The sequence below is a fragment of the Phaseolus vulgaris genome, chromosome 1 (genome assembly GCF_051622355.1).
Source record: "Phaseolus vulgaris cultivar YP4 chromosome 1, ASM5162235v1, whole genome shotgun sequence".
NCBI lineage: Eukaryota > Viridiplantae > Streptophyta > Magnoliopsida > Fabales > Fabaceae > Phaseolus > Phaseolus vulgaris.
In genome coordinates this window covers 18,261,490-18,276,215 of record NC_143498.1, presented here as the reverse complement: position 1 = coordinate 18,276,215, position 14,726 = coordinate 18,261,490, and the positions used below count along the sequence as shown (strand labels likewise).

Genomic DNA, 14,726 nt, shown 5'->3' with positions numbered 1-14,726 from the left:
ATCATTAATTCCCCATTGAATGAAACGATCGGCATTTATTGTTTTCAAGAACCACCAATTATACTAGCGAAGCCTGACATTTAATCCATGCGTCTGAAATATAATTTCAACAAAAAGTAAATTTTTTATTTTATTTTTAAAAATACTACCAGTCACACAGCAGAACACAATTTGAAACAAGCACGCATGAAAAATATTTCAAACATAAGTTACATAATTCGAAAAGCAACACAACACACATACAATCCAAAGATTAAAGCAGCAAAAAAGTATTCTCAAAGCCTGGATCACAGTTCATAAGACTTTCATTCCTCCACTAGAAGGAAAAACTTAGTATTTGGCTCTTTTGGAATAATCTCCTCGACTTTCCCTCTCATCCCTTCTGCGCTCCTGCTCCTCCCTCCTGTGCTTTCTTTCTCCTCTGCCAACATCATCCCTTCGGTGCTGTTTTCTTTCTTCATGACCATCATCATCATCGTCCCTTTTGTGCTTTCTTTCTCCACGACCACCTTCATCCTTTGAGTGCTTTCTCTCTCTATCATCATCCTCCCTTATGTTCTTTCGTTCTCCACGACTATCCTCAATCCTACTGTGTTTTGCTTCCATATGAACACCACCCTCATCTCTTGAGTGCTTCCTTTCTCCATAATCATCATCATCCCTTCTGAACTTTCTTCTTGCATGATCATCCTCATCCCTTCTGAACTTTCTTTCTCCATGTTCATCCTCGTCCCTTCTGAACTTTCTTTCTCCATGTTCATCCTCCTCCCTTCTGAACTTTCTCTCTCCATGTTCATCCTCATCCCTTCTGAACTTTCTCTCTCCATGTTCATCCTCATCCCTTCTGAACTTTCTCTCTCCATGTTCATCCTCATCCCTTCTGAACTTTCTCTCTCCATGTTCATCCTCATCCCTTCCACGCTTTCTCTCAACAAGGTCAACTACATCGCTCAAGTTCTTCCTCTCTCTATGGTCATCCTCATCCTTTCTGCGGTTCCCTTCTTTAGAATCATCACCATCCCTTGCCTGTTTTCTTTCTCCAAGATCATCCTCATCTCTTGAGTGCTTTCTTCCTGTTCGGTTAACTCTCCGGCCATCATCATGCCTTCTGTGCTTCTCTTCTTTAGAATCATTTTCATTCCTGGCATGCTTTCTTTCTCCAACATCCTCATCCCTCGTGTAATTTCTTTCTATGCGATCTTCATCCCTTCCATGCTTCCTTTCCCCACGGTCATCATTATTCCTTTTATGCTCATGCTCCCTGTGATTATCATCGTCTCTTCTATGCCTCCTTGCTAAATGATCCTCACCATGGCGAGCAGTCCGACCAACAATCTGTGATTCAACATCCTTGTTATAATAATTTCTGCTTCTCTGCTCAGAGGCATGCTTAACACCGTCTCTATCAGAATTCTCATCATCAGAATTATACCTTCTTGTCCTCTGCTTCCCAGCTGTACCATATTTATTTTCCTTACTGTCAACATCAGATTCCACCTCAGAATCATGACGTTTGCTCATTTTTGAATGTTTCATCCCTTCCTTAGTCTTATTCTTGGGGATGTCATCATGATCATCAGAATCATCCTCTGAAGTGTTCCTATAATGAGACTCTTGTCTCTTCTTGTAACTTTTTCTTGCAATATTGCTGTCATCAGAGTCATAGGAAGAATCACTATCTTCCACCCTACCCTTCTTGTGGTGCTTAGGAATCTTCATCTTTTTGGCCTTAACCTTTCTCTTAGAATCACTATCAGAATCAGATTCATCATACTTTTTACCACGCTTCTTTGTACCTCTCTTCTCATTTGAAGAGGTGTCTGAATCAGAAGAATCATCATTGTACTTTTTCTCACGAGTTCCAATCTTCTTGTGGCTCTTAACATTTTCATCCTTTTGACCTTCAACCATTTGTTTCTTCCTACTAAAATTTCTGTCCAAAAAGGCATGTTCAGGCTTTGAAATATGTTTCCCGTCCATGTTAGAACCATTTTTCCCATCATTTCCAAGGCCATCAGTCCCATCTGCATTTATTTCATTGACTTCAGATGATACAATGCCAAGAGCAGCTTTTAATGATTCCATCTGCTTTTCCTTCCTAGCAGCAATTTGATGAGTCTGCGTATCTGAAACCCTGAAAAACTCCAAATAATTTTTATTAAATATATATCTAGGCATAAATTTACACACACCATTCAAAAATTGACATAATCCAAATATAACTGCATGTATGCCTTCGAAACGTCAATCAACAAGCAACCACTAAAATAATTAAAACAACCTTACATCCAAATAATCCAACATGCAAACAACTTCTTCAAGAGTTCAAATTTAGAGGAGTCCAACAAACTAAGTCAAATTGTGATAATAAGTCAGCCCTTCAGATTGCATCTAACCCAATGTTTAACTAAACATATTTATATTTAGATTGATTGTCACTTTAATCGAGAGAAGTTGTAATCCAAGGATATTAGTTAATTTTATCAATTCCAGTGATTAACTTGCAGATATTTTACAACATCATTATGAAGACCTCAAATAATGATTATCTTCTGTTGTATAGGTTTCACATAGATGTGTTTGTTATACCTAGTATGTAATAGGCAGTAGCCCTTATTTATGAGTTCTCAATAAAAAACATAGTTTTTTCAATAAAAAACCTTCACCTTAATGAATCTAAATTTTGTTATTTATATTTTGATTAAAGAACATTAGAAAGCCCATGAATAAAAGGGTCCAATAGATAACTTTAGGCCCAAAGTAAGATGAGACCAGGTGGTTTTTGTCTTGGAACTAAAATATAAAAGATCTTAACATAAAAAAGAAGACAATACGTAGTAGTATAACTGTAGAGTTTTGGGATATCTCCCTTCTTGACCCACTAGCAGCAAACACAACACAGAGAAATGTAGATTGCAGTGCAGTGATTGCCAGCTCGAGCAGCCATTTTTTTTTATATTTTGGCTGCAAGCTTGAACAGGTTCAGAGCAACAACCTTTGGATAAAAGGTGTCATAACCTTCTGTGGAAGAATTGGATGATTGGTGTGCAAGATGTGATTCACAGATGTTGTTGAGGTAAAGATAATGATATTGTTCTTACCATCTAAACTTAAGATAGGATGTTACCATTTGAATTTTCTGTTACACTTAGTCCTATTTAATTTATAGAGTCCAACCATAAAAGATCGTAATTCTCCGCATAAAGGTTTTGTTTGTTCTCACATTAAGCTTTCAGCTCTAAGATCACAGACACAAACAGTACATAAGAAACACAACAATTCATAAAAATGTAAAAGAGCTTATCAACAAAAAGCTTGATTGAAACAATTATTTCTTCACAAGAATCACAAGCCTAAAATTCCATCAAAGTCAATTGCTTCTTCTCTGATGCTGATACTGTAATCACAAATAATAATCACTCACAACCCTAACAGATATGTTAAAATTAAAAATCAATCACAACCCTATTAACACATTAATAGACACAATTATTTCACAAGAATCACAATTCTAACAAAAACAGCAGAATTCAAGATCAATTACTTCTTATTTGATGCAGATACAGGCCCAAGTCCATCAGATTCATTGGTGGCAGAAGCATCTTCCAAATTTTGGCGAGCTTTTTCTAGTTTCTCAGAAATCTCGGCATCAGTGTAGCCCTGATCAATGAGCTTGTCTTCAAGGATGACAAGCTTAAGCTGGATCTGACGCTTACGATCATGTTCAAGGATCTCTTTGTTGGGCTTCCTGCTAAGCCCAGCAGTGCCCTGATCTTCCTCGAACCCCCTCGTGTTGTCCGCAACCTTTGAAATCTTGGGCTTCACAAAGAACTTGTTACTCTGAATGTAGCCATTTGTACCTGACCCTCTTGGGGTCTGTAGTCCAATTCCATTGTACATATCAACTCTGAAAAAATTATTAGAAATCAATTTCAATGGTAATTTAGAAATATTGTCATGAAAAAAAAATAAAATATATCCACCAATTGAACATCCAAGAAAATGGGTTTCTATTGCAAAAACAAGATAATGTGCTAAAATCATTGATGTATAGTACCACATATCAATACGCTATCCAAAATAACATAGTAACACAAGATTCTGTTTATAAGACAGAAATCCAATTTGATAACGCAAATAACATGAAGTTTCTCTAATTCAAGAGAAGTGACTAAAAAATTTAATTCGATACCAATCTACATGATGGACTAATGCTAAATATCAATAACTCGTTGGACCAAGGAATTGAAATATACAAATTTTATTAAAATGCTCCCCTTTCATAGCTCTTTGATAAATCCTTCCATCATAAGCTTAAAATATAAACATCTAAATAAATAAAAGGAAAATGCAACTTTGCATGACATTATTATGAAAACACTTTGAAGGGCGATCAAAATGTACAGCATAGTAGCAGGGTTGTTCTCGCCTTGCTTAAAAACTAGAAAAAAAAAAACAGTGTTTGAACACAAATACCTCGATCATAAATTACAGAGCCATCATCACAGCTAAAAAGCTATATAAAAAAGGGGTATAATAAGAAAAAAATCAATCAGTATAACTAAGAAATCATTTAACCCTAAATTCCAATAATCGAGAACCTTACAACTTGACCCAGTTTTGGAATAAACAGCATTTGAAAGAGTACAAGTTAGAGTTTATGTTTGATCCCTTAAAACCCTATGTTAAACGACGATGGAAAAAAAATACGATTCGAAAGGCTAGCACATAGATCAAAGCAAAGAGAGGAAGCGAATTAGAGAATATACCTCCGAAGACGCGAGACAGAAAGGCCTCTGAGTGAAGTTGGAGAGATTGAGAATGAGGACGCGAATTAGGTTTGTAATCAGCGAGGGTTCTTCTTCTTGCAATGTTTAGTTCCTCCAATTTCAGATTGGGTGAGCCTCAAATGATTTGCTAAATACAAAACTATAAGGCTGTGATATATATGCAAGAGAGGAATTTAGTTATGAGTATAATTTTTATCAAAGATTATATCTTTTATACAAGATTATATCTTTTATACTTTTATGTAAAAATTTATAATTTATACTTATATTTATATATGTAAGAGAGGAATTTATTTAATTGGATTAAAATTTATCAAAATTAAATTAAATTGAATAATCAATAAATTTATTACTACTTTGTTAGATATGTTTAAGTGTGAATAATATTGTTTATTTAATTTTAATAATAAATATAATTACATATAAATAATAAAAGTAAAAAATACAGATATATTGTGTTCCCAATAATTATATAATTGCTGTTATCCATATTATATTTTATTAAAGTTAAATAATAATAATAAAATATCAAATAAATTATAATTTAATATAAAATATAGGTTGATATATATATAAATATCTATATATATATATAAATGAAATATCAAATAATTTATTAAACATAAATTTTGTAGCTATAATATATATAGTGAAATTTTTAATCTAACAATAAAGTTTAAAACATAAAATGATTTAACTGAAAGATATTCAATACTATAATATTTAGTAAAAGATATATTGTTATTATTTAATCTCTCCTCGATAATTGGGTGAGTCTGAAGGATTTGCAGTGTGATATATATGCAAGAGAGGAATTTAATTATATGAGTATAACTTTTTATCAAAGATTATATCTTTTATACAAGATTATATCTTTTATACTTTTATGTAAAAGTTTATAATTACATATAATTGATGTTATCCATATTATATTTTATTAAAGTTAAATAATAATAATAATAATAAAATATCAAATAAATTATAATTTAATATAAAATATAGGTCGATTTAATGGTTAAATTATTATTTTTTATATATATAAATGAAATATCAATTAATTTATTAAACATAAATTTGTATAGCTATTGTAGCCGAGAGGCCGAGGCCTGAGAAGACTTGGCCGAGATGCCGAGATCTTAGAAGACTTGGCCGAGAGGCCGAGACCTTAGAAGACTTGGCCGAGAGGCCGAGACGACTGAGAGGCCGAGACCTTAGAAGACTTGGCCGAGACGACCGAGACCACTGGAACATGGCCGATGGCCGACCCATGCCATGATGATTTGGTCGATGGCCGACCCCTATTACAGTTAACGCTCAAACCAAGATCAGTGAAGCTAATCTATCATTAAGAATTAGGTAATGCAAACCTAAGAGGTGTCCACCTCGATAAATGGGCCCAACAAGGTAGGCCCACTAGAATAATATAAATAGTACGCATCCCAAGGAGTAAGGTATGTCATTTATCACTCTGAGAGCTGACCACCCGCTTTACTGACTTGAGCGTCGGAGTGCCTTCGCAGGTACCCCCACCATCCGGTGTTCAGCCGAGGCCGAGGGCCGAAGGAGAAGCAGGAGGACGAAGAGAACCTCAGTTCACTACCCAGTCACCTGACCGACCGAAGGAAGGAGAAGAAGACTTCAATAGTTCTCTAGGTCTCATCTCCCTAGCAGGAACAATTGGCGCCCACCGTGGGGCCGAGGGAAACTAGCTGAAGGAAAAAAGTAGATGGTTTTAACAAGAAGCATGGAAAGAATGACTGAAGCCGACCAAACAATGTTGCTGCTGTCTCTCCAGAGGGAGATGGCCGAGATGCGAAGAAAGGCCGAGGAGGCCGCTCAGAAAAATGAGCAAGAGCTGCAAGTTCTCCGCAGGGAGAACGAAGATATGAGAAAGAAGCTGGGGGAGGGAGGACCCTCTGTCATACCGACGAACGTGGTCGGCAAGTCCTACACCTCTCCCCCCAACCCGGATGTGGCCGAGGGGACGAGAGGCCGACCCCCTCCCCGCGAGACTGAGATGGGCGACGAGTCGTGCCTAATCAGGTCCACCCGGACGACCCCGACGACCGACCCGAACCGCCGACATCCCTTTACAAACAACATCATCGAAGTCCCACTTCTTGAGAAGTGGAAGTGTTTCAACCGAGACCGATACGACGGGTCGACCGACCCGGACGAGCATATGGACGCCTACACAACCCATATGAGTCTCTACACCTCGCACGACGCCGTCTTGTGCCGAGTGTTCCCCACATCCTTGAAGGGTGCAGCCCTTAGTTGGTTCACCAAGCTCTCACCCAACTCCATCGACAGCTTTGCCATGCTCGTCGCAAAGTTTGAAACGCAGTTCGCGACCAGCCGGCCGCACCATCTAACCTCCATCGCTCTGGTAGGCATTCGCCAGGAGAAGGGAGAGTCGCTGAGAACCTTCGTGGATAGGTTCAGTAAAGTGGCGATGAGCATCCGGAATCTGAGTCCGGACGTCGCCATGCACCACATGCTGACGGCCCTGCGTCCGGGGCCCTTTGCCGACAACCTGTGCATGCAGCCGGCCGACAGCCTGGACGAGCTAAGAAAGAGAGCTGCTAAGTACATGCAGCTGGAAGAGCTGAGAGAATTCCGTAACCAGGTCCGTGCCGAGGCCGGTGGAGAGAAAAACAAGGAAGAGAAGAATCGTCAGGGGCGGCCGGGTCAAAGGAACGACCGATCCGGTTGTCAAGGTATACACCCCTGACGACCAAGCGGGGGAGGATCTTGGACGAGGCCCTCAACGCCGAAGTTGATCCCTCCCCTAAGGAAGGTGGCCAGCCCAAATAATGCCGACCGGAGGAAGCAATGTCGGTACCACCAAAACATCGGACACTCAACCGACGAGTGTCAGGCCCTTAAGGATAAGATCGAGGAACTTATCCAGGCTGGGCATCTCCACCGAGACCCTCCAGGCCGGGCGGATCCACCCAGGCGGACAAGATGACCGAGATAACAGAGGCGACCGACAACCTGCGAGGGCCGACCCCCCTCAAAGAGACGATCCCCCCAGGGAGGCCGACGGGAGAGGTAACCGAGAAGTTATCAACACTGTAGCCGGCGGCTTCGCCGGGGAAGGAAGCACAAACAATGCTCGGAAGAAACACCTTCGGGCGGTACACCAGGTCAACGCAGTGGCATTCCGGCCGAGGATGCCACCCATCACCTTCACGGACGAAGACTCCAACGGCGTAGACTACCGCCTGGAGGACGAGGCCGATGGTCCAGATTACTCCGAGAGGGCAAAAAATTCGTCTGGGACGACCAATGTGGGGAAATCTTCAAACAATTCAAGGAGTTCCTCACATCCCCGGCCGTCATCCAGAAGCCGAGGCCCGACAACCCAATCCTGGTATATCTAGCAGCCTCGGAAGAAGCAGTCAGCGCTGCCCTAGTGCAGGAAGCCGAGGGCAAGGAGCGACCCGTATACTATGTTAGCCGAACCCTCCACTCGGCCGAGACCCGATATCAGATGATTGAGAAGGAGGCTCTCGCACTCGTCCTCACGGCAAGGCGGATGCGCCCCTATTTCCAAAATCACTCAACTGTAAGAACCGACTACCCTATTTTTAAAATTTTATCTAAACCGGACCTTGCAGGGAGGATGATAGGATGGTCGGTCGAACTCTCCGAGTTCGACATACGCTATGAGCCGAGGAGCGCCATCAAGTCTCAATGCTTGGCCGACTTCTCGGCCGCCCAACTGCCCGCTTGCTCGATTAAACATCGCAAGTGCCGGCCGCCCAACTGCCCGCTTGCTCGATTAACATCGCAAGTGCCGGCCTATCGCCCACCAAACTTGCTCGATGACATTGCAAGTATTGGCTGAACGCCCGCTTGCTCGATTAAACATCGCAAGTGCCGGCCGCCCAACTGCCCGCTTGCTCGATTAAACATCGCAAGTGCCGACCGATCTCCCACCAAACTTGCTCGATGACATTGCAAGTATTGGCTGAACGCCCGCTTGCTCGATTAAACATCGCAAGTGCCGGCCGATCTCCCACCAAACTTGCTCGATGACATTGCAAGTATTGGCTGAACGCCTGCTTGCTCGATTAAACATCGCAAGTGCCGGCCGATCTCCCACCAAACTTGCTCGATGACATTGCAAGTATTGGCTGAACGCCCGCTTGCTCGATTAAACATCGCAAGTGCCGGCCGCCCAACTGCCCGCTTGCTCGATTAAACATCGCAAGTGCCGGCCACCCAACTGCCCGCTTGCTCGATTAACATCGCAAGTGCCGGCCTATCGCCCACCAAACTTGCTCGATGACATTGCAAGTATTGGCTGAACGCCCGCTTGCTCGATTAAACATCGCAAGTGCCGGCCGCCCAACTGCCCGCTTGCTCGATTAAACATCGCAAGTGCCGACCGATCTCCCACCAAACTTGCTCGATGACATTGCAAGTATTGGCTGAACGCCCGCTTGCTCGATTAAACATCGCAAGTGCCGGCCGCCCTACTGCCCGCTTGCTCGATTAAACATCGCAAGTGCCGGCCGATCTCCCACCAAACTTGCTCGATGACATTGCAAGTATTGGCTGAACGCACGCTTGCTCGATTAAACATCGCAAGTGCCGGCCGCCCTACTGCCCGCTTGCTCGATTAACATCGCAAGTGCCGGCCTGCCGAGTGCCCCCTTGCTCGATTAACATCGCAAGTGCCGGCCTTCCGAACGCCCACTTGCTCGATTAACATCGCAAGTGCCGGCCTGCCGAATCCAACATTCGCAAATAGTGGCCGAGCGCCCGTATTATACACCCGAATTTCGACGACCGTAGATATTGCCGATCGCCCTCATATCACTCGCTCGCATTTAATGGCCGATCGCCCACATTTTTACTTGCTCGAATTTTACATTCGCAATTAAATGGCCGATCGCCCACATTTTCATTTACCGAATTTCAACGACCGTAGATATTGCCGATCGCCCACATTTTCATTTGCTCGAATTTTACATTCGCAATTAAATGGTCGATCGTCCACATTTTTACTTGCTCAACTTACACGTTCACAATTAAAATGACCGATCGCCCACATTTTACTCGCTCGAGTTTAACGCTCGCAAATATCGGCCGATCGCCCATATTTTATTTGCTCGAGTTACACGTCCACAATCAAAATGGCCGACCGCCCGCTACACTTGCTCGATTAACATCGCAAGTAATAGCTGGCCACCTATCCTTAGTTGTTCGATTAAAGATCACAATTAAATGGCCGATCGCCCGTTCTTGTTCGATTAAAATCACAATTAAAAGGCCGATCGTCCGTTCTTGTTCGATTAAAATCACAATTAAAAGGCCGACCGCCCAAATCCAACTTATATTTGATCACACCTAGGGTCACGTCACACCTCGAGAAATGGAATAGCCGCACGATCAAGGGAAACCGACCGACACCCATCATTAAAGACTCATCGGACATATGTAACACATCTGCCCTTGAGCCTGGGGGGCAAGTGTACCGGTATGGCCGAGAGGCCGAGGCCTGAGAAGACTTGGCCGAGAGGCCGAGACCTTAGAAGACTTGGCCGAGAGGCCGAGGGGCCGAGACCTTATAAGACTTGCCGGAGGGGCCGAGACCTTAGAAGACTTGCCCCAGGGGCCGAGACCTTAGAAGACTTGGCCGAGAGGCCGAGACGACTGAGAGGCCGAGACCTTAGAAGACTTGGCCGAGACGACCGAGACCACTGGAACATGGCCGATGGCCGACCCATGCCATGATGATTTGGCCGATGGCCGACCCCTATTACAGTTAACGCTCAAACCAAGATCAGTGAAGCTAATCTATCATTAAGAATTAGGTAATGCAAACCTAAGAGGTGTCCACCTCGATAAATGGGCCCAACAAGGTAGGCCCACTAGAATAATATAAATAGTACGCATCCCAAGGAGTAAGGTATGTCATTTATCACTCTGAGAGCTGACCACCCGCTTTACTGACTTGAGCGTCGGAGTGCCTTCGCAGGTACCCCCACCATCCGGTGTTCAGCCGAGGCCGAGGGCCGAAGGAGAAGCAGGAGGACGAAGAGAACCTCAGTTCACTATCCAGTCACCTGACCGACCGAAGGAAGGAGAAGAAGATTTCAATAGTTCTCTAGGTCCCATCTCCCTAGCAGGAACAGCTATAATATATAATATATATATATATAGTAAAATTTTGAATCTAATAATAAAGTTTAAAAAATAAAATTATTTAAGTGAAAGATATTCAATACTATAATATTTAGTAAAAGATATATTGTTAAGATTGAAGCGAAAGATATTCAATACTATAAATTTATTCCTATTTTATTCTTAATGAGTCAAATTGAACTTATTAGAAAGTGGTGAGGTGATTTAAGTAAAACTCCATAAATATCTCATTAATGCAATTTATTTATAAAATTAATTAATAAATAAATTTAAAATTTAGTTTTATTAATATTAATGGTTAAATTACATGATTTTTTCTTAAAAATGTAGAGAATTTAGATCCTATATAATACTTAGAATATGTTAATAATATGAATCTATACTTATACTTATATATAAAGAGAATTTTTCTTTAAAATCATTTTTTTTTAAAAATGTTTTTCCATTTTATTCTTACATTAACATTTTATTTTATTTGGGTCATTCCGTCATTTTGTAATTACTAATTGACAGAGCACTTTTGAATTTTGAAATATGAAGATTCACTTTTTTTCCTCTCTCATAAATATTTTAACTTCTCACTTCTTTGTTAACCTTCACGATTCCCTTTAACTGCTCTCCCCTTTAACTCCTTAATTTAAGTCCACAACTTCTAAGGATAAATTGTTTTTTTAGAATAAGAAGGTAGCAAAAGAAAGATAAGTGTTCTTCTTCATGTTTCCTCTCAAGGCATAAGAGTATGCATTTGGAGCGAGGAATGAATGGTTCCGTTTGAAAAGAAGGCTTAACATGCACAACTCGGAGGTACCTCACTGAGTCTGCCACCTAATTGAAGGCGCAACTCTGTGACTCGGTCATTGATGCACACTATTATGCTCAAATGGTTGCAGTGGAGTACTTCACAAAGTAGATAAAGTGGAAGTTGTGGCCTTCATATCGGGCTTGAAGATCAAAAGCTTATTATGGACAAACATTGTGTGCAAGTTCGATGTCCCAAGAATCTTAATATCTGATAATGACACTCAGTTCACTAGCAGGCAGGTAAAACAAATGTGCAACGAGTTCAACATCAAGCAAATCTTCACATCGGTTGAGCACCCACAAATGAACAGACAGGTTGAAAAAAAAAATAGAGTAATCCTACAAGGACTCAAAAGGATGTTGAACGCATCAAAGGGCGAATGGCCAAAGGAGATTTCCAGGATATTATGATCTTACCTCACAACTTCGCAATCAACCACTAGGGAAACATCTTTGAACCTCGTATACAAAACTGACACAATGATATGCATAGAGATTATCAAACCATCTCTTCAAAAGTTTTTTTGCTAGTCATTTAGAAGAAGAGATCCAAGAAAATTTAGACATGATAGAGAAAATAAGATAAGGTGTCAGGATCAAAGGAGGGGCCATGAAACAAAGAATGGAGATGAGGTAGAAAAGTAAGCTAGTACATAAACAGTTGAAAGTCTCAAATCTAGTGCTTAGGAGGGACCAGGTCAACCTGGATAACAAGCTTTCATCCAATTGGGTCGGGCCTTATGAGATAAAGTAAGTTGTAGGAAGGGGAGCTTATGAGCTAGAAACATTAGATGGAGGTTTGATACCTCGGACATGGAATACGGTAAAGTTGTGATTTTATTTCAATTAAAGGTAATAAAGCAACACTTTTTTCCTTAAGTTGTTTTTTGAAAAAAAGTTGTTTTCTTAAGGGTTTTTAATGAAGTTGCACGTTGAAATAAAAGTCATTTATTCAACGAATTTTATATATTTTTAAGCTATAAAACATACAAAGCATATAAGTTTGTCCAAATGGCAATCACATACATAATACAAAGTGTATGCTCCTCTACATGGCGACCGCATACATGATACAAAGTATAAACTCATCCACATTACAGTCGCATATACAAAGCATAAGCCCGTCCACAGTGTGACCACATATATAAAGTATAAGCCTGCCCACATGACGACCGCATATACAAAGCGTAAACGTGTTCACACGATGGTCCCATACACAATGTGTAAGCCTGTCCACATAACGATCACATGATACAAAGCACGAGCCAGTCACATGGTGGCCACACAAGATATTTGCAAAACATAAATCCATATACGTGGTGATCGCGTACTCGAATTAAGAATAATGAAACTTACATAAATGGCATATTTAAAATGACATGAGATCATCCATGTGGCGATAACCTTGATGATAGAATAAAAGTTTCTTCATTTTGATAAAATTAAAACCTATTACGGAACAAGAAATTTAGCCATAAATTGCTACATGCCATTATCACAAAGTAATGGTTGGTTAAAAGAAAAATTTTAAACCCCTCAAAAAACAAACAAAGGTAGTTTCATTACATCCATACATGAAAGTAAAAAAAAATAAAATCATAGTGGTGTATTTGTGAAAACTAAAATTCACAAGATAGTAATTAAAAATGAAAATCGATCATATAAATCGTCGGACCCATACAATACAAGTTATAACTTGAAGAAAACTCTCAAAATATCAAATAGAAAGACTTATACAAAGTGTGAATAGTAACAAAGTCCAACATAGGGAACACGGAGGATAAAACAAATTACAAGTTTTAGTCCTCAACTATTTGACCATCCACTACCATCTTACACAGATCGACAATAGACAAATCAATGTTGGGAAGCAAAGTTTCACTTGTTCCAAAGCGAGTTCGAAATTGGCTTGAAGGAAGTAGCAATTTCATCCTTGAGGGGCTCTTTCATAACCTTCCATTCATTTTGCTGTTGGATGTGAAATATGTTCCTATCATCCTTTCTTTCTTTTAGGAACAAAATATCACTATTTTTCTCTTCCAAACATCAAGTAATCTAGCCGGCCTAATGCTTCGATGTCCTCATCAAAGAAATTATAAGCTCGACTATGGGTAGAGTGATTGATAAGGGTTAAAATGTTGTAAAATTCATAATACATTAGGCATGCATTTTGTATAGAAAATGTGGAAGAATGAGCTGAAAAGCATTTGAAACCCCTACAAAGCTAGCTAAGCTCATAAAAGAATAAGTAAAGAAGAAATTTGTAGAAATCTTGTAGAAAATGGTAGAAACCAACAAACAAAGGAAATAGAAAAAAATGACAATTTGCCCAACGCATAGTGAATGGCTCAGCGGGTTGACTCCAAATAAACAAGCCTTAAGAAAATACTTAAAATATTGAGCGCTCTGTCATGCACTAAGTGGATTGAGGAAAAAATAATTAAAGTTATCCATGTAGAACCAAGTGTGTTCAAGCTTTGAAGAATCCAAACCCTTTGAAGGATGATGAAAGGCTAGCTGTGCTTGTTGTTACTGTGTTGTCTTTTAGTTAGGATATGGGGTAGATTTTATGTAACATCCACTCTTGATTGAATCCAAAGCATAAGCATTCTCAAACCTTTTAAAAGAAAAGTGTTTTTCAAACTAAGTGAAAAACAACATGTTGTTTTGTCGAAACAACCGATTGTTTTATACTTAGGTGTTTTTAGAAAGATTGAAAATTGTTTTCAATGGTTGACTTGCTGTCAAAACCAAAACAACCGATTGATTCGTAGAAACAACTGATTGTTTGTTTTGGTACCATAACAGAAAACTGTTTTGTGCTTTGACTGAGCATTAAATGATTTTCTCACTGTTTACGCTCCAATTTTTAATGCTTTGACCAATCTTTAAATGCAATGAATAGTTTGTTAAGATTTGATAACAAACAACAACTTTGATTATATACAGAAAAACATATTTGAGTTTTTCACT

At 40.1% G+C, this 14,726-nt stretch overlaps 1 protein-coding gene across 1 annotated transcript; it reads right to left on the bottom strand.

The window, feature by feature from the left end:
• Window positions 1-104: 104 nt before the first annotated feature.
• Window positions 105-5,034, bottom strand: LOC137813646 (uncharacterized). The gene is made up of 3 exons (XM_068616010.2): window positions 4,770-5,034; window positions 3,545-3,907; window positions 105-2,134 (listed from the first exon to the last, which is right to left on the bottom strand). Exons 2-3 carry the CDS (start codon window positions 3,898-3,900, stop codon window positions 331-333), a joined length of 2,160 nt encoding a protein of 719 aa, XP_068472111.2. The 5' UTR covers window positions 3,901-3,907; window positions 4,770-5,034; the 3' UTR covers window positions 105-330.
• Window positions 5,035-14,726: the final 9,692 nt, after the last annotated feature.